Source organism: Phyllopteryx taeniolatus, chromosome 9 (assembly GCF_024500385.1).
Source record: "Phyllopteryx taeniolatus isolate TA_2022b chromosome 9, UOR_Ptae_1.2, whole genome shotgun sequence".
Taxonomy (NCBI): domain Eukaryota; kingdom Metazoa; phylum Chordata; class Actinopteri; order Syngnathiformes; family Syngnathidae; genus Phyllopteryx; species Phyllopteryx taeniolatus.
Genome location: NC_084510.1, coordinates 17,601,690 through 17,626,733, shown reverse-complemented (window position 1 = coordinate 17,626,733; position 25,044 = coordinate 17,601,690). Strand labels below are relative to the sequence as shown.

Sequence of the window (25,044 nt, the reverse complement as noted above, 5' to 3'; positions counted from 1 at the left end):
TCCAATTTAGTGGTCACCCGCTCAGAAAATTCAATATTCTGCGGCAAAATTGCAGGAGAAATTGTCCCCCTCCAACACGTTGACTGCATGTGAGGCCCGGGGCAGATGAATGACTGAAGCTCGGAGTTTTGCTGCAAACTGACGGCTCTTGTGCTCTTATTGTGCATGAATGCACACAGACTAGTGGACAATGGGATCAGTGGCAGATCCATCTCCTGTAATGCTTTCTTTAAACACGGCTGCAAGTGTGTCCCCCTGTTCTGTCGGCAGACCAGAATTTATCCTGTTAGTCACCCTAGATGAGTGAAAAAGATTAAAATCAACCCCCATCCCAGCTGGACACACACACACACACGCATAAACGGTGCAGATTTATAGACAGCTGATATGAGCAGGTTTAGCTGGTGACTACTGTTTGGAGCAGGTCAAGCATAACCGCATCGGTTAATATCTTTTTGTCTCTGCGGTCCGTACCGCAAAGACTGTTTTTTGGGGCTTTCGTATGAGACAATAAGCAATTGTGTCAAATGGACACATGCTTGTTCTACTCAAGGGTCGGTGTCAGTATTGTACCCACTCAGGGTGTGTAAATGGCCATTTTGTGCCCCATTAGGCACAGTTGGATCCGGCCCCTGCAAGAGCGCCACATTCTCATGCTCTGTATATCTTGTCAGAAATCTTTCAGCACATATTGATAGACTGTTTATGTTTCATTTATGCACGTATGGACACAATTGTTAAGAAAACGATAATTGAATCAATCACAATTTATTTTGGACAATTGTAGGGGAACAGTTTGGGAAGGCCATTTACAGTCCACTCACTCAGTGTACAAAGCAAGAGAAATCAAGGTCTGGTTAGATGAGTTTGATGTGGAAGAACCCGAGAGCCTTGACCTTTAATCCCATCAAACACCTTTGACTTGGACTTGAACAGAGATTGGGAGCCAACATCAGAGACCTCTGTCCTCACAAATGTTCTTCTGGATGAATGGGCAAGACGTACCACAGACACACCTTAAAAACCTGTGGAAAGACTTTCTTGAATCTGCAAAGGGGGGGACATATCTTCTTTATGTCAATGTAATAGGCAGGTTTCCCAATACTTTTGTCAATCTCGTTTGTATTGGTAAATGCAAGTGTGAGCCACTTCTGGGACCACATCATTTCAAATTTGTGAAATTTTAAATCTTCCATACGACAGTGTTCCATCTATATTCCTCGTCAATCAGTGTGTGATGTATTCAAAGTACTGTTGTGCACCAGTGTCATAACGTAGCATACAGCAGACTCCTGCATGGCTTGTTCAGGTCCTGGGCGTTGCGGGATAACCAGTGCCAATATATTTCTTCCCATCCCCATAGTAAGAGTTATCCCATGTGTACGTTTGGATGATCAGCTCCTTTCCACCCATACTCAAACGACATCTAAGAAACAGAGACAAAAATTGTGAATAAAATCCAGCAAGCACGGGCAGACAATGCAGGAGGACGCTCACTGTTTTCCAGGCCTGGTGATGTAACACAGGCTGTAAATGGCCAAGTCAAATTCGGGGCTGCAGCCAATGACTGCAGAGCCCACCTGCTTGAAGTAGCCATCCCACCTGAACTGCATTCCCAGTACGTCCGGGTAGGTTGTCCACTGCGAGTAGGAAGACGAGACGGACAGTGAAAGAAGGGTTATACGCAGGACATAACGTGACAAACAACGACGGGATTTGTGTTTACAGGCCCGTTGAAGCTGTGGCTGTAGTAATTCAGGAGCCCTCTTTTCTCAAGAAGGTAAAACTGGATCCAGTTGTGGAAGCCTGACACCTTCCCGCCCTTGATCTCACCTGGGACAGAGAGACATGTCAATTCCTAATATTCTTACATATGCTTGGAGTTCTTGAAAATGCTTGAATTTGTGTGATGCTTCAAGGTTTAAAAGAGATTGAATACCGAATAATGTGCTTAAATTTGTAACTCGCAACCTCTGCCAAAGTTAATTGACCAGTTTTGAATCATATAACTTCTTTATGAAGTTAAATGTTTTGTCTACATCACCCTTTCTCCTGCACATAAAAAGGGCAGTATTGGTTAGCGCACAGGTATCTGTTTTTTGTTTTGACCCAAATTGTCCATCCATCCATCCATCCATCCATTTTCTACCGCTTATCCAAGGCCGGGTCGTGGGGGCAGTAGCTCTAGCAGGGACGCCCAGACATGCCTCTCTCCAGCCACTTCATCCAACTCTTCCGGGGGGATCCCGAGGCGTTCCCAGGCCAGCCGAAGGAGGTAGTCTCTCCAGCGTGTCCTGGGTCGTCCCCGGGTCTCCTCCCGGTGGGACGTGCCCGGAACACCTCACCAGAGAGGCATCCGAATCAGATGCCCCAGCCACCTCATCTGGCTCCTCTCGATGTGGAGGAGCAGCGGCTCTACTGCGAGATCCTCCCGGATGACCGAGCTTCTCATCCGCCTGTCGATCTCCCGTTCCATTCTTCCCTCACTCGTGAACAAGACCCCAAGATACTTGAACTCCTCCACTTGGGGCAGGATCTCATCGCCGACCTGGAGAGGGCATGCCACCCTTTTCCGACTGAGGACCACGGTTTCAGATTTGGAGGTGCTGATTCTCATCCCAGCCGCTTCACACTCGGCTGCGAACTGCTCCAGTGAGAGTTGGAGGTCACGGCTTGATGAAGCCAACAGAACCACATCATCTGCAAAAAGCAGAGATGCAATACTGAGGCCACCAAACCGGACCCCCTCTACGCCTCGGTTGCATCTAGAAATTCTGTCCATAAAAGTTATGAACAGAATCGGTGACAAAGGGCAGCTTTGGCGGAGTCCAACCCTCGCCGGGAACGAGTCCAACTTACTGCCGGATGTGCGGACCAAACTCTGACTCCGGTCGTACAGGGACTGAATAGCCCGTATCAGGGGGTCTGGTACCCCATACTCCCGAAGCACCTCCCACAGGACTCCCCAAGGTACATGGACCGGCATCTTCCCCCACCATTGGAGCCAACTCACCAACATGTGGTGATCAGTTGACAGCTCCACTCTTCACCCGAGTGTCCAAGACATGCTGCCGCAAGTCCGATGACACGACCACAAAATCGATCATCGAACACCGACCTCGGGTGTCCTGGTGCCAAGTGCACGTGTGGACACCCTTATGCTTAAACACAGTGTTCGTTATGGACAATCCGTGGTGAGCACAGAAGTCCAATAACAGAACACCACTTGGGTTCTGATGGGGTGGGGGGGGGGTGTTCCTCCCAATAACTCCCTTCCAGGTCTCACTGTCATTGCCCACATGAGCATTGAAGTCCCCCAGCAGGAGCGCTCTCCAGCACCCCCTCCAAGGACTCCAAAAAGGGTGGGCACTCTGAACTGCTGTTTGGTGCATAGGCACAAACAACAGTCAGGACCCGTCCCCCCACCCGAAGGCGGGGGGAGGCTACCCTCTCGCCCACCGGGGTGAACCCCCAACGTACAGGTGTCAAGCCGGGGGGCTTGGCGCCTCTCACCGTGGGCAACTCCAGAGTGGAAGAGAGTCCAACCCCTCTCAGAAGGACTGGTACCAGAGCCCAAGCTGTGTGTGGAGGTGATTCCGACAATATCTAATCGGAACTTCTCGACCTCACACACCAGTTCGGGCTCCTTCCCTCCCAGAGAGGTGACATTCCACGTACCTCGAGCCAGCTTCTCCTCACAGGTGGTGAGCCCATGGGAAGAGGGACCCACGTTACCCTTTCGGGCTGTGCCGGGCCCCATGGGTGCAGGCCCGGCCACCAGGCGCTCGCCTTCGAGGCCCACCTCCAGGCCTGGTTCCAGCGGTGACCCGCGTCCGGGCAAGGGAAAACTGAGTCCATTGTTTGTCGTCATCATAAGGGGTCTTTGAGCCGTGCTTTGTCTGGTCCCTCACCTAGGACCTGTTTGTCATGGGTGACCCTGCCAGGGGCATAAAGCCCCAGACAACTTAGCTCCTAGGATCATTGGGACACACAAACCCCTCCACCACAATAAGGTGACAGCTCAAGGAGGGGTGGCAAATTGTCTGCCCTTTTAATAATGTTATTGCCAGCATTTTTTCTTACCAAATCCCTTTTTGAAGAAACTATTTCCCTTGACTTCTGATTTCAAAACTATCTATTTGTTGTGTATATGTAATAATAAGATGAGGTGATTACACATTCGTATGGTTTCAGTCATAATGGCCCCTGACTAAAATGACAACTCTGGGTTAGTGGTAATACCTCTTATATTAAAAACTATATACCCAGTTGTATCATATTTATCGTATACGGTATTTATCATTGCACTCTTTTTAAACTGTACATATAAATATATATATCCTGTACTTTTGCTATATTTTTTGTTGTGCAATCTTTTAACATTTTATATTCAAAATGTATCATCATGTCCCTTGAGAAATCCAATGTACAACTCAACCTGTACCCATGGCAAGAAATCTAAATTCTATTGTGTTCTATATTGTGACTATGTAAAACATACGAGAGAAAAAGTTTAATTGTTGCCGTTACGCTGATAACCAAATATTTCCTTTGTAACTGCATTTTTTTTTCTTCAAATACAGTATATTTAAGTACTCAGCACATCTTGACCTACATTGGATTGGTTTTAGCATACCAAATAAACAAAAAGTGTCAAGTATCAAAGTGTTTCCCACAATGTTCCTGTATGCATCCCTTAGTGTAAATACTCTGAATATATTTCTGAAGTTCAAACCTGCAAAAATGTGCTCAAAACCACTGGAATCCATCTTCCCTTTGTTTCGAGAGTACAAGCCAAACCACATCATCTTCAGATCGTATATGAACTCTTCCTCTGACGTGTAGACACCTTTAAGAGCAAAAGAACATGCATTTGATTACACAAAGTGTGTGCGTGTGTATACGTGTGTGCAGTGACCTACCCTTGGTGTACAAGAAGGCAAATAGTTCTCGTCCCAGCTCGGTGTTGGACATGGTTTCCCTGAGGAAGATGTCCTGCTCAGCCATCTCCTGGGAGCTGACATCCTCCGTTTGTCCGGTCATCCTGTTGTAGTTGTCCAGCAAAGCCAGGAGAGTCGCATAGGTGGGCCTGGAGAACAGACCTTCCTCATCCAGAAAGCGGAAAAAGCTGAAAGCACAAGAACAAACGTGACCTGCTTTGAAAGCGTTGTAAAGTCACGATGAGGTGTTGCCTCACGGGCGAGAGGAGAGGTCTGCCTGGGAGCCGGTCTGAGATCCTGAGATCAGAACCTGGGGGTCAATCTCCAACTGTGAGGCCGAAGCCCGGTTTGAGTCCAGAGCGTAAAGTGCTTCTGAGACAGACTTGATCTCGGCATCGGTGATGACGGAACCACCACCACTTTCGCCACCTGCACATATATGCACACATTTGGATCACTATTATGTGACGTCACGTACGTAACACTATAGGACTGCTCACTGATGAGAAACTGACACTGAGAGAACGTGTCTTATCTAGAATCACACTGACACCTACTGGTTAAAAAGAGTAATTGATTTCTGCTCAGTTTTCACAGACACTTGATGAGGACGCTGATTCCCTGGAGCCCATCCCAGCAATGGACAAGTGGTGACACCACTGCTATGGTCCTGGGGTTGGGGGTTTGAATCCTGTGTGGAGTTGGCATGTTCTCCCCGTGCTTGCGACGGTGTTCTCCGGGTTCTCTGGTTTCCTCACACATTCCAAAAACATGCTTCCTAGGTCCATTGAAGACTCTAAATCGCCCATCGGTATTCATTTGAGTGTGAATGGTTGTTTGTCTGTGTCCAATTAGCTAGCGACCAGTTCAGGTTGTACCGTGCCTCTCGCCTAAAATCAGCTGGGAACATTGATGGATGGATATTGGTCAAGTGGTCATAGTGTACTGTACACTACAATTATATAATTTTATAGCAATGATTTCCTGGCATAGCATAAGCATCTCATCAGATTGCTCAGATGTCATACCTTAATATTTATCTGTGGAGTGCGCAGCTACGCTGTGATTTTTAACCAGCATTATTGGAGCGGCCATAGCTCAGCGGTAAGGACTTTGACTTTGGACCCAATTACTAGTAGTTGTTGGAGAGATGCTAGTCTGATTCCTGACTACTGCCGAGGTGTCCTTGAGCAAGGCCCTCCCCTAGCTGAAGAGGCGTAGCACTGCTTCACGTCTCCTCACGCCAGCATGTGTGTGTCATCTGGTTGTGGTTGAATTTTCCTTTGAGGGAAAATGAATCATATCCATTAGGGTCATGGGTGAGCTGAAGCTTGTCCCTGATGACTTTGGGCAAGAAGTGCCGTGCGCCCTGGACTGGCCACCAGCCAATCGCAGGGCACGTATAGATAAACAACCATGCAGCCTCACATTCACACCGACACGTTTGGGCAATTTCAAGTCTTCAAGAAACCTAACAATAACCTGACGTGTGTGTTTTGGAAATGTAAGAAGAAAGCTGAAGTATTTGGAGAAAACCCACACCAGCACGGGGAGAACGTGAACTCCACATAAGAAGGACTGAGCCATGATTTGAACCTGGGACCTCTGGACTGTGAGGCAGAAGTGCTAACCACTGAACACTGACACATTATTGGGATATTATTAAGAGACCATCAGGCTGGGTGGTGCAGAAATAATTGATTCAAGTACATGTAATCAATGTTCACCTATCTATGCCATCAACGTTTAGTGACAGGGAAAATATGTTCCTCCACCAGATGGCAGAAGGTACAATTAACCTCGAGCCACCTGTTGACATTCAGACAACAGACGAAGAGATTGGTGTTCAACTAAACAGGCCCACATTTCACACAGTAAGTACATTTGTGAGTCAACTGAGATGAGATCGTCACTATTTCAGTATATATTGTACACGTTTTGTGACATTTTGGTTTGGTGGTGTGTCATTAATTTTTTGTTCAAATGTAGGATAAGTGCCTTGGTGGAAACACCGCACTTGGCAACCCTACTGCCATATAACCACTGTAACAAATGAAGATACATCCAAATAAATTAAAATCAGAGTCCTCAATTGAATCATTATTTTTGGTTTGACGACTGTGTAATTTCTGCCCTTTTTCCCTTTCTACCATGACTTCAAGCGTCACGGTTCATCGTGTGAAGGTGAGCAGGTGTCCACACGTGAGTGAGCTTGTTTTCGTCTCTCTCTTACCGTTGCACAGAGCTGCATAGTCGATGCAGCAGTTGTTGAACTGCGTGCACTTGGAGTTGCAGTGGCACTTGTTTTGAGAGTTGTATTTCTCATTGCATCGACCTTTACAAGATGTGGAGCCAGCTACAAAAAAAAATTTCAAAATGAAAGAAAATAAAACACTTGTAATGGTAAGGTGTTGGTGGTTAGTTAATGCGTTATAAAACAATAGAACAGTTACTCCCAACCAGTGTGCCGTGTGAGATCATCCGTTTTACTGCGGGAAAATTATTTATTCTTTATTCTTTCTATCCCAGCGACATATGGTGACAGGCACAACAGTTAACTTGTCGTCCACTTGATGACAGAAAGTACATAATTAACCTGTGTATTAACTTTTTGATCATTTTGTTTGATAGAACGCCATGAGATTTTTTTTTTTTTTTGTAATGTGAAATATGTGCCTTTTGTTCAATAAACTATAAAACATTCCGTATTACAGTACTGTGGAAAGATCTCAGGCTACCACTAGCTTTGTTTTTATAATGATATAATGAAATGAAATAAATTGTTTGTTTGTGTGTTATTGTTTTTGTTTCCACCCCCCCCCCAGACTTAGAGAGCACTTACCTTTACAAATGTCTGCATAGTCTGAACAGCAGTCTCTGAAGCGCTCACAGGACGGATTACATTGACAGGAGAAATCACTGTCAGTTCCAAAGCCACAGCGGTTCTGACATGAGTCAAGGGAATCTCGAAGGCAAAGGGACACATTATTATCTTCGCCATCTGCTAATAGCCTCTGCTAAAGTCATGATGCACAAACCCATACAGATGTGCTACAGTGTCAGTAAGGAAGGAAATAACATCTTACTGCTATGTGCCCGACAGAGCAGAGCGATCCAAAGTCCAAAGACAGCAATGAGCTTCATCCCGGCTCAAAGGAAACGTGAACAGGACCCTTGTCGTGGTCTGCCTTTTATAGAGCGTGGTCATGTAGCACCTCGGCCAGCCCACATGGCAAAGTTGACCTCGCAAGATGTCTAAAATGCCCTTTATACGCGATTCACTCACATATTTGTATTGGTTTAATAATTGTTGCATTTGTCTGACCTCTGATATATTTTCTTAATGTGCAAATAAACTTGCTATCTTTACTCTGTGAAATTCCCCACCTGCTTGGTATGCCAATGCTATTTTAATGTATTAAGAAAAAGATATGGCAGTATCAAGTTGTGAGCTGTGACGTTTGCAGTTTGCATACAATTTGCATCTATGAAATTATACATCCAAATACTGTAAATCATGTGAAGGTTCAGCTCTGTTTGTCTTTAAAGTTTGCATGCCCAATTGTGAGAAAATACTAAACTTAAAGACTGTTATAATATAAGGTTGTCAGTGTGTCAGATGTTGTCTTTCACAGGGTTTTTGCAAGGCAGCTCTGTGCACTCGCCAGAGACAAGTGACAGTGGCCATTTTTACTTCAAATATGTCCTTGCTATACATTTGGACATTGGGCTTTGCTATCTTTGCATCAATGTATTTAAATGTGATTTTTGTTTTTCCTACAATAAAGTTATATTTGATGTCCTATATTCTAGGGCGCCCGCGACCCTAGTGTGGAGAAGCGGCTCAGAAAATGGATGGATGGGTGGATGGATGGATGGATATTCTAGGGCTGCAGGATATACCGATACTAGGGGAAAAAAAGTTGCGCCACAACCAGCAGTCAAGACATTTTTGTCATTTCTGTTTTTAGTATCGATACTTGAAGAGTGACAGTGACAAAGCAGCTGCAGGCAGCAGTCTGTGTGTGTGCGCAGCTCCTTTCGCATGCACTCCCCAAAGGGTGTGTGGAAGAAAGCCATAGACACAGAGATAAAGAAATGGCCACAAACCTGAGATGATTCAGGCACAACTCACGAGCTGGCCTGTCTTTGTTTGTACCACCCACAATCCACTATACTCTATACCAGGGGTGTCAAACTCACTTTTGTCACGGGCCATATCATAGATATGACTTCCCTCGGAGGGCCGCTACAACTGTGAACCCATATAAATGAAAGATTACCTCATATACTGTAATTAGTATACACAACACATTGATGAATAGCCAGCCAGTTTTGAAATCAGAAGCGCCGGCCCGGCCGACGACTGGTTAGCACATCCGCCTCACAGTTCTGCGGACTGTGGTTCAAATCCCAGCCCCGACTGTGGGGAGTTTGCATGTTCTCCCCGTGCCTGGGTGGGTTTTCTCCGGGCATGCCAGTTTCCTTCCACATCCCAAAAACATGCCTGACAGGTTGATTGGTGACACTAAATTGCCCATAGCTGTGATTGTGAGTGCGAATGGTTGTTTGTTTCGTGTGCCCTGCGATTGCCTGGCGACTCGTTCAGGGTGTACCCCGCCTCCCGCCCGAAGATAGCTGGGATAGGCTCCAGCACCCCCGCGACCCTAGTGAGGATAAGCGGTTAAAGGAAATGGATGGAAATCAGAAGCCTATAAAAACATGTTTTTCAACTATTACATTTCTTTTCAAAGGGGGATTGGTAACAAAAACATGCTTGCACGTATCTCAATGGTATTACACCAGAACACAATCAGCAATTTTCATTTGCTTTTGCGGGACACATAAAATGATGTGGCGGGCCGGATCTGGCCCCCGGGCCACCAGTTTGACACCAGTGCTCTATACGTTCATCCTGCATGGGAAACACCGTCCTGATGTTGAAGATGTCCCTCTGTATAATCAAATCATACATCAGAAAATAGCTATAATAACCACTGACAATTCTCCCAACAACAAAAGGACATTTTAGAGTTATAGTGGCCATAATCTTTATGTGGCTGCGGGCCTGGATCGTGACTCGGTGTGCTATTCCAAGCTGTGTGCAATTGTGTCTGCCTTTTCCAAAACTGATGCTTAAAAGAGTATGTATATGAAAAAAAATACAGATAAACGTAAATAAATGCTATTTAATAATGAAATGATATATTTGATCATATTTAAAAAAATAATATTTATTAATTAATTTCAAGCATAATGAATAAAACTATTTTACTGTCTGACAGTGAATGAGGAAGGAAGCTCTTTTTCATGTTGCATGTGGCAAAATAAGAAGTAACATGTACTGTTGGGGACAAGATTTAAGAACATTCTTGTTCCCCAAAGCCAAAAGCGAAGACAATACCAGAAACTGATTGAGCTCCACCACAGCCACAGAGGCAGGCCCAAGCAGCAGAGCAGGAGCATCAGGATCAACAGGGTGGGCAAAAGAAAGGAGAAAAAAACTAACAAAAAACTCGAAAGACTTGGCAATCCTGTCAAGCATGAAAAGAGGAGGGAGTCAGAAGAGGCAAGCGGGGCAGGGTGCCTCACAGTCAGTTTTTTAGACTCCACTGGAGATAAAATGGAAGACAATTTGGGCTACTCTTGGAATCTTTGGAAGATTTCTATGGTCTCGTGTTAGAGTTAAAATTATTTAACTCATATCTAGGAGACCTGATTGAGCTGCAAGGTGATTGAATATTCTTGCAAAAAGAACAACAACCATATACGGCAAAAGAGATGCGCTGCCTTATTTGATTACGTTTAAATGTTACTGGGCCTCTGCAGGGGCGGTGGTAAGCACATCTGCCTCACAGTTCTGAGGACCCGGGTTCAAATCCGGGCTCACCTGTGTGGAGTTTGCATGTGTTCCCCGTGCCTGCGTGGGTTTTCTCCAGGTACTCCGGTTTCATCCCAAAAACATGCATGGTGAGTTGATTGGGGACTGAATTGGCCGTAGGTATGAAAGTGTGTGCGAATGGTCGTGTGTTTATATGAGCCCTGCGATTGGCTGGCGACCAGTTCAGGGTGTACCCCGCCTCTCGCCCAAAGATAGCTGGGATAGGCGGCAGCACGCCCGCGACCCTAACGAGGATACGCAGTACAGAAAATGGATGGATGGGCTCCTGCAGTTATCCTCCTTCACTCTAGAGGGCAATATACGGCATAAAATAGCTTTAACACGCGCCTATTTCGTCTCTCCTCGGCTTCCGTAGACACCGTGGGTTGTCAATGACATTCAGAAGCCGAACTTTCACGTGTGGATGCTACTAACATGTCGTTAAGCGTTTTATTCAAGACTCTGACTAAAGATGTGGCAAAGGTGAGCGGACTGATATTGACTGACTTATATTGTTTGAATGTTCCCAGATGCTTGTGACGTGATGGTTTCATCGTCCGGGTCCGTAACGTCCACTCTTCGTGTACCGACCTACTTTAAATGAATCTTTACAGAAACGTTGACATTAATTTGTGTATACTTCAGTATTATCTTCGAATACAACGAATCGTTGTTTATGTTATGTCCACTTGAAGGATTTGCGATCACCACACTGGAAGATGGGCTTAACCCTTCGCTCTCCTGTCACCTTCAGGTCAGCAGGCAGACTTTGCACACAGGATGTCATCGTCTTCTGGCAGCTGACAAGAGCCTCCTGGTCAAACTGAGAAAAAGCACTGGCTACACCTTTATCAACTGCAAGAAAGCGCTGGAGAAATTTGACAATGACGCAGCACAGGTTTGTATTTGCTCCAAAGGGGGATTTCTTTCCCCTACTTGAGGCTCTTGCGTGGCGTGTGTAATGATTGAGTAGTGATTGACGTGACGTGTTCAACCGACAGGCGGAGGCTTGGCTGCACGAGCAGGCCAAGAAGGAGGGCTGGAGCAAAGCAAACAAGCTGGAGGGTCGCAAAGCCAAAGAGGGCCTCATTGGTCTCTTTGTGGGAGATCAAGTTGCAGTCATGGTGGAGGTACAGTGATCCCCTGCATATTCACATTCCACAACTCACGATGTACCTGTTTGCATTTGCTTTTTCTTCTGTGGAACCCATCCCCTTCGTTGAAAAACCCACTTATAAGAGGTTTTTGTCCGCTTTCTGAAACACCCTGAGTTGCCACAAGATGCCACCAAAGCCCTGTCTCAATAGAAATTTGTTTCCAAAAAGTATGTGGAACTCTGATTTCCATCCATTTCCTTTAACCGCTTATCTTCAATGCACTGTTCACGAACAAATCGGTACACAGACAGCATTTTCAGACGAATATTGCTTCTGTTCCCAAACTATGCTTTTGCGCACAAACAGTCAAAGCATCCGCGCGGAGTTGTGATTCCGTTGACACACTACAAATATTACTGGCTCTGTGCGTCTCGTATTGCGTTATCTTTTGGGTTTTTTGGGCCTGTAAATAAGCCCTCAGTATGGCTCCCACAAATGTTAAAATTCCAAGTGATTGTGATGTGCTATCAGGAAGCCCTGGAAACTGTTGCAGCTGCTGGGCTAGCAGCCACTGTGATGGGGAGAATGTGGGTAGCTGCTACTACTACAACCCTACCAGCGCTACTACTAACCGCAGCTGTTCGGGGTCCGGCGGTTCAGCGGGAGGGTCCCTGGCTCCGCGTCTCGACTCCCAACTTGATTCTGGGGCAGGAACGGATGACTTCTATTTCCATTCAATTTAATGGGAAAAATTGCTTTGTTCACAAACATTTCAGTTCCCGATCAGAATTACGGGAAAAAACTGAAGTTCATGAGCAGAGGTTTTTGACTGAAAGACAAGCTTTGTATTTTGGAAGGAACTCAGTTAAGCTTGGATTCTTATAAATTTATTCATGCGTACTTGTGGTGCATTAAAAAAATTAAAGTAGTCTGCAAGCCACTTATTTTTAAGCGCAATATAGTAAGATGAGTTTGAAATAGGGAGTATTTACAGTTTGAATTATTTATATAGGGAATTCTAAGAGGCGCGGGGCATCAATTGCAAATATCACCATGAAGTTACTATTTGATCCCATTTGATATGTGTGGTCACCTCTCAATGCTGTCTACGTTGCAGGTCAACTGCGAGACGGACTTTGTCGCCCGCAATGAGAAGTTTCAGCAGCTGGTTCAAGACGTCGCCTTCTCCACCTTGGCTCACCACCAAAATAAAAGCCAAAGTCAGACGGGATACATGAAGGTCAGGCCACGTGTGAGACTGTTGTTCCCATGGCAACTGCATCTCCTGCTAAGTGTCGTAAACTAAAACTACAAAGGAGTTAGGGTCATACTTGGGGAAAAAAAAAAAAGTATACTCGTAAATCTCAAATTTGAACATAATGGAAAAGTTCATTTAGTACTTCGATTCAAAAAGTGAAACTTGTTCAAATAAAATAAACAAGAAAATACTTTCTAGAAGGCCAATTCCTGTCTTAATTTATATATTAAGAATCAATTTGATGTTTTTCATGTAATATTCAAATTTCTTAATGTTGACTCTGAGGTTATCGTTAGCTCTAAGGTATAATCATCAAAGTTATAAAATATTGCTCTGTATGTAGTGAGTCTATATACAAATTGCACTTTTTCAATTAAACTACTGAAATTAAATGAGTTTTCCACCATATTCTAATTTATTGAGATGCACTTGTATATATGCATACTATTACAATAGTTTCAATTACAAGAATACAATTAAAAACATGAGAAAAGTCTTCATTTGATTTGAAAAGTCAGTGGTACAACAATCCATTTTTAAAATGACATGAAGTCAAGTGATTTTATGAGGAAACCAGTTTTACAGGAATAAAGTAGTAATGTTAGAAGCATAAGCATGCACCTGTGTTAAAATGTTAGATCTTGTTTTTTTTTTTAACAAACAATGAAATGATTGTCACGTCAACTGTCAAGTTTAACGTTTTGTAAATCTTTCAAGTATCTCAATTTCACACACTTTTTTCAAATCAAATATTTCATTATTTTGTATGGCAGGTCTCTAGAGAGACTAGTTGTAGTATTTTTTTCAAAACATTTTTCACCATTGTGGCCTATAACCTGTTCAACTCGATAAAAAAGACATATTTTTGCGATAAGTACAAATAACTGCAATAATGTAGTTGCACAACTGTCCAGACCCTCTTGAAATTGGGTATGTGGCTGTGTTAGGAATTAACCAGTCACATTCAAACTCATGTTGAACGGGAGTCAGCACATACATGCCTCCGAATACTGTACGTCTGATTAACCCAAAATTAAGTTTAGGTGTTCCAGTAGGCTTTTTCTGGCATTTCTGTAGTCACATCTTATACCACAAGTCGTGGTCTGCAGAGAACTTCCACAGTATCAGAGGGATCTCAATGTTTAAGGGTATCAGTCAGGAGAAGGGTACAAAAGAATTTGCAAGGCATTAAATAAACCATGGAACACTGTGATGACAGTCATCGTCGAGCGGAGAAAATATGGCACAAAAGTGATATTACCAAAAACTGAACATCCCTCAAACGTTGTTGAAAAAACGAGAATAAAACTGGTCAGGGAAGCTGCCAAGAGGCTGACAGCAACATTGAAGGAACTGCAGTCATTTCCGGCAAGTACTGGCTGTTTACTACATGTGTACCATCTTCTTCATATGTCTGGGCGATGGAGTAGTGTGCCAAGGCGGAAGCTTTATCTAACCAAAACAAACATCCAACCTTGGCTGCGTTTGTCAACAGCACACTTATTACAATATTACAAACGCATCTGGGGAAATGTCTTATGGCCCTAGCAAACAAACGTTGGCCTATGACCATGATTCCAACAGGTGCGTTTGGTGCAAACATAAAACAAAAGAAACTCATACCTACAGCGAAGCATAATGATGATGCCAGCTTCATGAAAAGGGGCTGGTTTTCTTCAACTTGAAGTGGGGGGGACTTAGACAAGTTGGAAGGAATTATGAACAGTTTGACAAAGCAATCAATGTCAGCACAAAACCTTCAGGAATATGCTGGAAAGCAAAAAAAAAAAAACAAGTCAGCAAAAGCCTACTAGAACAACTAAACTTTATTTGGAGTAAATCAGGGGCACTTTAAATGGGAGCAGGTGTGTGCTGGCTCCCATTTAACGAGTTTGAATGCGATTGGTCAAATCTGAACTCTGCCACATCCCCAGCTAAAATAGGGTGTGCACTCTTGTGCAACATCTATTTTTCTCTCTCCTGTCAAAAAGAATTTTTTTTTTTCAATTGAGCTGTACATGTTATAAGCCACATTAATGGTGTAAAAGGTTTTGAAATGATGTCTTGGTCTCATTTTTTTAAATCACAAAAACATGGCATTTGGACAGGGGTGTGGAGACTTTTTTTGTGTGTAATCCACCATACACAGGATTTGACTCGAGGCCTTCACCATGCACAGATTCATTCATACCCTTTGTTGTGTGAATGAGCTGATGTATTTGTGCTGTTGAACCCTCTAAGAGAATCAGCCTCGTTGTTGCCACGTCTGATCAGGCGGCGGTCAACCGGGCACAATTTTCAACGACAACCCCTAAAGTTTTTGTTTCAGTCTGCCGCTTCCTTTCCCTGCTAATCAGTAGGTATAACAACACGTTTCTAATATTTAGATATGTTTGTCATTGCATGTATTCCAGAGTCTCCTGGCATCTGATGAACTGAGCAAGCTGAGCATGTCAGATGGAGCCACCCTCGCTGATCAGGTGGCTTTAAGCATAGGTCAGTAGTGCAGTGATGTGTGGTACTGCTTGCATTTGACATCTTAAGCCTGCCGCACACTGCGCAATGCAGTCGAACACGATTGGACTGGACCATCGCATAAAAATAAGTTACCAAGGCGACCCCGTACATCGCCCTGAACAGCAAGCCTGTATCAGCGTTTGATGCTATATTGACAATATATTCAGTCATTTCAATGCAACATAGCTGTTGATTTAAAACACAATATTTGATGCTTTATATATCGCAAATATTTTGGCTTGGGGCGGCGCGGTTCGGTTTCTCGCTTGTATAAAAACCCGGAAATGTATTTTCAATGTGAAAGTTTTTGTGCCTTTTGATTGGCTGTATACTGCAACGTTGCGACTGTGTGCGCCGGCAATTCAAATTTTGAAATGCGTTAAAAATAGTGGCTGATCGGTGAGCCATAAAGACAGTTGTCAAACTGCGTGAGTTCAGTCGGGTATGGCCCCATCGCTCAGTGTGCAGCAGCCTTTACATTTAATGGCATACTCACTGTATACTGTACTCCTTTACAAGAACTTTGGGCTTTTTAATCAGTCATTTTAGATAAATTAGAGATTGGTAAATTAGATGTAATAGCACAACACCCTTAAACATTTACAATAATTGTAAAATGAAATAAATAGATCAACTTTATACTAGTTGCACAAGGGGACATTTGCTGTCAATTTAGGAAAAATTTCCATGTTTAGCTGAGAAAATGCACTTTTTTTTTTTTTTAAATTGTTGCTTGCTCTCAAGCACAGGAAATGACAGCACTGTTTGACAATTTTACTCAACCTTTCCTAACAGACATCGCCGCAGGATGGCAAGTATTGCCGGCGCAAGTCTATAGCATGAAATGGCAGTAAACTTCGTCGGTGGCTTGTTGGTTTAAAAACTGCTACCGTGAAGGATTGTGGGTAACATCTCTTTTCCTTCTGTAAAGATTGGTCAAGAGTAACCTATTAAGGTTCAAGCAGAAGTCTCCCTGAAGAACCAAAACAAATAGATTGCGCAGCAATAGCTAGGTAAAAGTAGCATTTCTTCTGGGAAAAAAAACCAAAACAGTAAAAGTTGCACTGAAACTACTCTGGTATACAATTTATCCACGGTTATTTACTTAAATGTAATGGAGTAAATGTAGGATGTTGCTACCCACCTCTGAGCCTAATGAAAATAAGCACTATAGAAAATGTTTAGTTTATACACATGAAGTTTCCAACTTTTGAAATATCATACTTTGTTTTACAAATGTGACCTGTCCTTTCAGGTCGCCTGGGTGAGAACATGTCAGTGAGGCGGGCGGTCACAGTAAGCATCCCCGCCGAGTGGAACATTGGCTCGTACGTTCACGGCGGCGTGGCGGGCCAGACTGAGGTCGCCATGGGGCGCTACGGCGCCCTGGTTGTTTTCCAGGGCGGAAAAGTAGAAGAACGAGAAATTTTAGGACGTAAACTCGGACAGCACATCGTGGGAGAAGCGCCTGTGTTGCTTGGAAACATGGATGATCTGCCATGTGGTGAAAGTGAGACACGCCTCCTGCCTCAGACCTTCCTGGGAGACCCCAGCAGGACTGTGGCCCAGTTTCTTAAAGGGCAGCAGGCTCGAGTGCTGGACTTTGTCAGGTTTCAGTGTGGAGAGAGCACCAGTGAAGAAGCAAAGTGATGTAAACAAGGGAATCCTTTTTAGTATGTACAATGAAACTTCTCCTCCCCCCCCCCCCCCCCAATTTTGAAACATGACTGTGTTTCAGCAGTGTGGTTGTAGTTTGTGTTAATCAGGTCTTGATGTCTGTCTGTAAATAATGTACTTCGCCCACGCTGGAGAAGAGGGGCAGAGAGCAATATTGGGGCAAAGTACAAGAAACTATAAAATCTCATCAAGTCTTTGGAAACATCTTTGATTTACCATATAGTCCAAAATTTTACAAGATGTATGCCAATAATACCATCTACGGCAAACATTTGCATCCAATGTCAGAACAGCCAATCACATTTTCAGCAACCAGCAGTTTAAAAATAAAATCAAGATTCCAAAATGTATTGATTTTTCCCAAATGCAAGTTATTAGTTTGGCAGAATACATGAGTACTTTGCTCTAGCTTCCTTTTTAAATGTCAATTTAAGGATGCTGCCCATGGACAAAATGCATACAGATAAGCCAAATTTAAAATAAATTTTAATTGAATTTAAATATCTTTAAAAACAGTCTTGCAGAAGATGATTAGAGCTCAGCATTGCAGGTTTTCTCCATCTCCACCTAGAGAGACCAAGAGAAAAAAACTATTTTGGTAGCCTTTAACAAGCAACAGGTGACAGCAGACCTTGAAAGTCAGAATTCACCGAATTCTACCATCTAGTAGTTATATGTGGTGTCACAAAAGATCGATTTCAAACCCAAACTACAAACAAGTTTTCCCCTTGAATGCGGGCATGATGATCAACCAGCACAGAGATCATTAGACAAGAGGCCAGAGTTATTGCAGGCCAACTCAATGTCCAGTGCATCAATACAGTTCCTGGCCAAGAAGACCGGTACTGATGCATTTCGCCTTCTTACCCGACCTACCTTGCTGTGATTTTTTCCCCCCTCATGACAAAGGAGACGTTTTGAAGATGTGTACGACATTAAGATGGTGACAGCGTTGTGGAACGAAGAATCCTTCCAGGAGTAAATGAAGGTATGGTGGAGAAGGCTGGGAAAGTGCATTCGACTACAGGGGTGTTACTTTGAAGGACAAAACTTGTAGTTGAGATTTGAAATCTTTTGTGACAGTCCTGGAACTTTTGACACACGTCATATGCAAAGGCAATGCAGTTCCTAGATAGTAAGAAATGCAGAAGAGAAGCATCTGGGTTTTAGAAGAGTTTGTTCTAGAAATAGTTCTTTAGGTTGCTGTAAACCTCAGCAGACACTGACTCAAAACAAAAGTGTAAGCACTTACCTTTTGATTTGGGCTCACCACGGTGTCCATTAGCCACATGATTGTTGTGCTTTTCTGGTGAATAAAAATATTTGATATTAGTCCTGTAACCAGGTGATAGCCTTAGTTCTCAGTTGTAACAATGAGCTGTAGTCTACTTAAAAATCACAATTAAAAAGTTGCTATCAAACAGTTCAAGATAATTTTGCATGTAGAATTTATTCTCTGCCATGACACTGTTCGCAAAACAGCTAATTTCTTTTGTAAATTGAATAGCATCTGTCAGATGTACATTTGTTCACCTTCAAGCTAAAAGAAAAGCCAAAGACAACACACGGCAACAATAGGCCTACTAAGTTTGTCTGGTAATAAACAAACATCCGATACGCTTTTTAATGTGGAGGGCCAGCTAAATAATAGTGCTGCCAAATATTTTAAAATGGGATCTACTTCCTTTCCTGAAAGATTCATAAAATGCCCTGTAACACTTAAAGGTAAATACCTCAAGTCAGTAAATTAGGAATTCTACCCTAGTTTTCAGAGAAAATGTCTAAAGATATGCAAGCTTGAAGACTTCAGGTTGAAAGGATTGACTACCATGCTTTTGGCGACAACAAATCGTTCAGGTGTTGTCTTATGAACAGAGTTTACTTTTTACACTTTGCCACTGTTACAATGTGAGATTGTCATAAATGAGACATTTCACAATTGTTCTAGCACTTAGTTAACGTTGATTACTTAAAATGCCTGAGTAAAAAGATTTGATGGCCAAAGTCTTACCTGAAATTTTTCTTCAAAGTACAAAAACAAAGATTGAATACATTATGTAGAATGTACCATGCCGTTTGTTTCTCCACAGAGCAGATTTTTTCTGAGTCTTCTGCATTCGTCCATTAAGTGAGACGCCGTCAGCTTTGCCATTCCGTGCATCTACGGAGCATCACTTGTTAGAAACGCGGTTAAACAGCTGTGAAACAAATTGTGCGACAGATTACCTAGACGTTTTCCTTTTGCTCCCATGTTGGGCTTCATGTTTTCATATGGACATTTAGATTCATGGACCCTGTTGCAATGGAAGCCAATGAACAAACAGGGAGAGAATTCAGCCATTCTGGGATCAGTCACAGGGACGCAAAGTTGATGGTTTCTCAGATGACCGTCATTGCATAAGTCTACATTTCCTGATTTCACAGCCTCTCCATTATTGGGACTGCATTGGGCTAAAGCTAGGATGTTCTCCGCAGTTGACGACCTTGAGGGAGTTTCATCTTGGTCAGCAGTGTGGGGACTTCCAGCCTGTTGCGCAATAAAACATGATTTCTGGTTTGGGCTCTCATCAGCCGCAGGTTCAGGAGACCTATTTTCACCAATATCTTCCATTAGGGGTGCGATATTGCTCTGTAAACAAGCTGGGGGGTCTTTTTCTGAAGCAAGCATGCCTGGGTCTTGTTTTGAACATCCTGTCATTTCAAGGGTTTGAACTGCAGTCTTTTTTGGAGTATGCGATTGATTTGCCTTCTCAACTGAGGGAATGACATCAAGCAAAATGTCTGACATTGTAGCAGAGCTGGATGAAGATGATCTCAGCCCCTTGTTCCCATCATGATTAGCTTTGACAGCAATGTTTTGGTTTGACATATCCTTTTCAGTGTCCTTGTTCAACTCTGCAATCATCTGAGGCTCAAACATGCCATTCTGTATAATCCATTCCTTACTAGGGATAAAGGGCATTAAAGATTCCACAGACCAAACTGATTCATTTAATTTCCTTTTCACTCCAGAGGTACTTGATAATTTATAAGGAACACACACAGCATCTTCCTGTGGATTTGTAACACTGTCATTCTCTGCATTGTCTTGGACTTCATTAGAATTATACAAGAAATGCCCACCTCCGTTCTGGGGATGGGTTTTGGAAACATACACTCCCACTGCTTCACGCTCTCTCCTGGATTCCGAAAGGAGCTCTTGGATTGTATAATTATTGCAATCTGCGATTCCCTTAGCATAATCGTCATTACCCGGCACGGGAATATTTGCCTTTGTAGCAGTTTGAGAAACAGGCCCTTCATGTTTCTCATCAGTTTTGGAAGCCAGCCGATCCTCATTGTGAGGAAGTACCACTTGGTCTGATTCTTTCAGTAGCTCCTCCTGTGGTGTGCCACCACTCCAACGCAATAAAATGTTAGCGACAGAGACACTCGTCTCTTTAATAACCTCGTCCTCTTGAGGAGAGCTACATAGAGGAACTTCACAATCTTGAGAACTCACCGACCATATATTACAGTAGTCATTCTTGCAGGAAAGGTGATTTTCTCGATTGACCATTTCTGCAACTCTGTTTGGTTTTTCTAATGTTACACTACACGACTCTGTACCATTATTTTCCGCAGGACTGGATACAAAGGCTTGTTTAGAAGAACTGCTTTTTCCAGTAACCTGAATGTCCTTTTCTATTCGACCGCTGGGTAAAGTACACTTTCCAACCTCGGCAGAATCTTTTTGGGAGCTACAAATTGAGGATGGAGAACACGAAGCAGTTCCTCTCCCTGAATCTGAACCTTTGTCGCTACATGAGCCTTCAGTTGGTTCCGTTTGGACCTGGGAATTGGCAGTTTCTTTAACAGGGAAAGTATGATGGGGGGGAACTTTTTTGGTCTGGTTTGGATTCTGGTACAGTGGGCCTTGAGCATTGAACCGGGGGTGTAGAAAGCATCTGTAGTCAAGCGGTTGAACGTGTGGGTGTGGCATGAAGTACGCTGGAGCCTCCATGTAGGGGGGAGGAGGGAATTGGGGCATGACCATACCATAGCCTGAGAGATGGAAAAAGATGTTCAAATAGTTAATTTTTTCTAAACGAGATCATCATGGGCAAATATACCAGTTTTACAAATCAATTGTTTTTAATTTGATGGACAAGTCAAAACAAGCAAACGTTAACAGTATGAAACTGTTGAGAGAACCGACAACCATGATTCATCCAATTGCTCTCGGGTATAATTCTTGCATCTCCAAAACCATTATTTTACAGGAAATTTAAAAAAATTACATACAAGTTATTACATATATAAAGTTCAAGTATTTAACATGAGACTGGTTAATTTGTTTAAAAAAAAAGTGGGGACTAACCAATAGTATCGATATACATTGTAACATGTAATTGAACAAATTGGACACAAGGTTTCTACCCAACAGCGACAATATGTACCATATAGTACAAGTTCAATTCAAAATGTGACCAATATGATTAAGAGTAATGTTTATTAAATACCAATTCTAATTGAAACAGGAAATTTATGGGTCAATACATGAATTTTGCCATTCAGCTCCTTGTTATATAACAGCAAGTTGTTCAAAAAGCACTGAAATAATGAAAGGGTGAAATTAAGTTCACCCAATGTTTTGAGTGTATTTTAGGGTCATCCTGAAATTTCACCTGAACACCAAATATCTAACTGAGTAGTGTATAAAGTACATGTATTAATTAAAAAAAAATTTAAAAAAATAAAAAAATTCAAATAAAAGAATGGAAGCCTTTTATTACTCACCCATGCCTGGGAACCCAGCAAAGGGGTTATAAGGGAAGGGCATGGGCCACTGGTAGTGGAGAAAAGGAGGTGGAGGCGGAGTAGGGACATAGAAAACCGGTCGTGTAGACATGTGGGGAAGGGGCGCTGGTCCTGGATCTTGGCTTGCGCCTTGTGGTCCTGGGTCCTTTTGTCCGGTGTTTGGCACACCACTAGTGGCACGAAAGTGTAGGCCCCCGTTTGTTTGTGGTCGAGCCGTTGGGGGTCTGTTCACAGCTGCCATAAATGCTATAAAGAAGACAGTTGTACATCAACACCTCACTTTAGTCAACTGAAAAAAAGAAAAAAAATGCTCAACATGTGCATACTGTATATTCAAGAAAATAAAAGACTGCACCATCTGAATGCTTTGAAAATACAATTTAAAAAGGCAAACCTGCTGTGGTCACTCAGTTCCACTTCTCACAAGGTGACATTTTGGTTAATTTAGTAATTATGCCGAAAGAATCATTTCACTCTGCTTAAGAAACCCATCCACCCATTTTCAACACCGCTTATCCTGGTTAGGATCGCAGGGTGCTGGAGCCTATCCCAGCAGACTTTGGACGAAAGGCAGACTACACCCTGAACTGGTCGCCAGTCAATCGCAGGGCACATATAGACACAGACAACCGTTCGCACTCACACCGTCACAGAGTGGGAACTGAACCCACGCTGCCCGCACCAAAGTCAGGTGAGTATACCACTACACCATCAGCGACTGCTTAAGAAACATTTGATGAAAATTCCATCTGTACAACCACACAATGCCTTGGGTTTTTATAAAATGTTGGCACTGTTAATTGACATTCAATGCTAAAGCAAATCTAAAAATTTAGGCCCGAGAGCCATGAGTTTTAAAACAGCGCAGCTTTATTACAGTGCAATTTTTATGCATTTGTAGCTTTGAGTCGTGTCCAACAGCAGGGCATTTGTGCGAATACACATTCACTGCCTTAAGAATTGTGTCACCATGTGCCACAATACTTTGAGACACTCAAGTGAATTCAGAAAGGTGTTTCTAAATACAGTACATTATACATAATTGCTGCAAACAAAGACAACTATGTTCTACTCAATTGTGGTGATACTGTGTTGAACTGTTTTTCACCTATTCAGTTATGATTTTTGGGGGGGGTTGTGGCTAAAACAGGGCCCAGTGGTGCACTTGGGTCCCACATACAGTAAGTCCCCCATGTTACAAGAGATAAACACCTTTGTTTGTATCAACGGTTATCAGGTGCAATTGAGAGTTAATTTCAAAACACTACAGCATACAGCTAGCTAGCTAACTAGCCTACACTACAAATAATGCCTCTTCCCTAATTGCCAAAATTTACAGAGCAGCTGTGTCGTTATTTATATTCAAGTGTTATGCATTTTGCCTTATTCAGGCTACCGTAATATGTTGGAACGCAAAGAATTGCGGGTATGTAACTAACGGGATGCATGTGCTGTCAAATATTTGTATAAACAAGTCTGTGGTGGACCCACACAACAACACCACCACCAAGCGAGGGAGTGACGCCGCGACCAGGCCTGCATGGTGAGCGACTGGTTAGCACGTCCGCCTCACAGTTCTGAGGAGCCGGGTTCAAATCCGGCCCCGCCTGTGTGGAGTTTACATGTTCTCCCCGTGCCAGTGTGGGTTTTCTGCGGTTTCCTTCCACATCCCAAAAACATGCATGGGAGGTTAATTGAAGACTCTAAATTCCCCATAATGTTTGTTTGTTTGTGCCCTCCGATTGGCTGGCGACCAGTTCAGAGTGTACCCCGCCTCTCGCCCGAAGATGGATTTGTATTGGAGAGTTATGCATCAGTCTGCCAAAACAAAATTAAGTTGAACAGAAACGCTCAATTCTTTAAAAATGTTTCTTGCTCAGTAGCATTGCAATTTCTTAAAATTGGATTAAATTCCTTTCCCTGGTGACACAGACCCACGGTCCAACTCATTAAACATTTACATTTTCAAAAAGTACCATCATATACATTACAGTATTTTTCAAATATATACATTTAAAAAAAAAAAAAAAAAAGAGCGGTTACCTTGTAGAAAATGCCTCAACAAGAAACCGAAGCCAAGCCACAATGATTAGAAGTGAGCGGCACACGCGCACACCTGAGATTAATGAGTGCTGCTCAGCAGCAAGTGTGTGGAGCTTTACCTCATTTGCGTTCAAGCCAATCAGCAGCGACTTGTGAGCGTCTTGCGGAAGTAAATGTGTTAAGCCTTTTATCCACTAGGGGGAGTTAAACTCTAGAAACAACATACTGTAGATCGGCACGCGCACATAATATCTCATTTTTTACCATGTGTTGGGACCAGAGCTGGGAGAGTAGCCAACATTTTTACCAAAGAGTACTGTTACTGTAAAATAATATGACTGAATTAAAAGTTAAAAATAGTGGCAGGGCGGTGGGAGGCAAGTACTGAGTAACGAGTAATTTATGTTTAGTTTTTTTTAAATAGCGCATCAACGTCAAAGACAAATATAAAATAGGATATGCAAATCCAAATATTGTCCAACCATATCAGTTTAAAACAATATTTTTGGGATATATAATAACATGAACTAATGCAAATTCAGCCACAATAAAATAAATTCCTTTTCTCTCCTCAGCCACTTCATCCAGCTCTTCCGGGGGGATCCCGAGGAATTCGCAGTAGCCGGGAGACATAGTCTCTCCACCGTGTGCTGGGTCGTCCCCGGGGTCTCCTCCCGCGGGGTGGGACATGCCCGGAACACTACACCGGGGAGTTGTCCAGGAGGCATCTGAGTCAGATGCACGAGCCACCTCATCTGCCTCCTCTCAATGTAGAGGAGCAGCGGCTCTAATCTGAGCCCCTCCTGGATGACTGAGTTTCTCGCCCTATCT

At 43.2% G+C, this 25,044-nt stretch overlaps 3 protein-coding genes and 1 long non-coding RNA gene across 5 annotated transcripts; 2 read left to right on the top strand and 2 right to left on the bottom strand.

The window, feature by feature from the left end:
- Positions 1-752: 752 nt before the first annotated feature.
- Positions 753-8,165, bottom strand: endou (endonuclease, polyU-specific). Its single transcript, XM_061786102.1, has 9 exons — positions 8,027-8,165; positions 7,783-7,905; positions 7,174-7,296; positions 5,198-5,369; positions 4,923-5,128; positions 4,736-4,849; positions 1,727-1,833; positions 1,498-1,640; positions 753-1,426 (listed from the first exon to the last, which is right to left on the bottom strand). The coding sequence occupies exons 1-9, from the start codon at positions 8,082-8,084 to the stop codon at positions 1,306-1,308; spliced, it is 1,167 nt and encodes a 388-aa protein (XP_061642086.1). The 5' UTR covers positions 8,085-8,165; the 3' UTR covers positions 753-1,305.
- LOC133484043 (uncharacterized) lies at positions 5,814-8,663 on the top strand. The gene is made up of 3 exons (XR_009790276.1): positions 5,814-6,814; positions 7,103-7,124; positions 7,766-8,663. It is a non-coding gene; the product is annotated as an uncharacterized LOC133484043 (long non-coding RNA).
- Positions 8,664-11,162: 2,499 nt separating this feature from the next.
- Positions 11,163-17,721, top strand: tsfm (Ts translation elongation factor, mitochondrial). Its single transcript, XM_061786077.1, has 6 exons — positions 11,163-11,304; positions 11,576-11,719; positions 11,823-11,951; positions 13,036-13,158; positions 15,591-15,672; positions 16,949-17,721. Exons 1-6 carry the CDS (start codon positions 11,257-11,259, stop codon positions 17,341-17,343), a joined length of 921 nt encoding a protein of 306 aa, XP_061642061.1. The 5' UTR covers positions 11,163-11,256; the 3' UTR covers positions 17,344-17,721.
- A 118-nt stretch (positions 17,722-17,839) lies between these two features.
- LOC133484027 (uncharacterized) lies at positions 17,840-24,360 on the bottom strand. Of its 2 annotated transcripts, none has more exons than XM_061786076.1 (6): positions 24,214-24,360; positions 22,150-22,416; positions 19,597-21,414; positions 19,439-19,531; positions 18,623-18,676; positions 17,840-17,937 (listed from the first exon to the last, which is right to left on the bottom strand). In XM_061786076.1, exons 2-6 carry the CDS (start codon positions 22,409-22,411, stop codon positions 17,909-17,911), a joined length of 2,256 nt encoding a protein of 751 aa, XP_061642060.1. In that variant the 5' UTR covers positions 22,412-22,416; positions 24,214-24,360; the 3' UTR covers positions 17,840-17,908. The 2 variants fall into 2 exon arrangements, with proteins under 2 accessions (XP_061642060.1, XP_061642059.1); XM_061786075.1 differs by lacking the exon at positions 17,840-17,937 and adding an exon at positions 17,970-18,498.
- Positions 24,361-25,044: the final 684 nt, after the last annotated feature.

Coding starts and splice junctions, on each gene's coding strand:
- endou (XM_061786102.1), bottom strand. CDS start 8,084: ATGAAGCTCATTGCTGTCTTTGGACTTTGGATCGCTCTGCTCTGTCGG. Junction 7,297..7,782: donor CTATGCAGACATTTGTAAAG/GTAAGTGCTCTC, acceptor TTTTTTTTGTAG/CTGGCTCCACATCTTGTAAA. Junction 4,850..4,922: donor TGCCTTCTTGTACACCAAGG/GTAGGTCACTGC, acceptor TTGCTCTTAAAG/GTGTCTACACGTCAGAGGAA.
- tsfm (XM_061786077.1), top strand. CDS start 11,257: ATGTCGTTAAGCGTTTTATTCAAGACTCTGACTAAAGATGTGGCAAAG. Junction 11,720..11,822: donor TTGACAATGACGCAGCACAG/GTTTGTATTTGC, acceptor TTCAACCGACAG/GCGGAGGCTTGGCTGCACGA. Junction 11,952..13,035: donor AAGTTGCAGTCATGGTGGAG/GTACAGTGATCC, acceptor TCTACGTTGCAG/GTCAACTGCGAGACGGACTT.
- LOC133484027 (XM_061786075.1), bottom strand. CDS start 22,411: ATGGCAGCTGTGAACAGACCCCCAACGGCTCGACCACAAACAAACGGG. Junction 19,532..19,596: donor AGCAAAAGGAAAACGTCTAG/GTAATCTGTCGC, acceptor GATGCTCCGTAG/ATGCACGGAATGGCAAAGCT. Junction 18,677..19,438: donor GTGGAGAAACAAACGGCATG/GTACATTCTACA, acceptor TTTATTCACCAG/AAAAGCACAACAATCATGTG.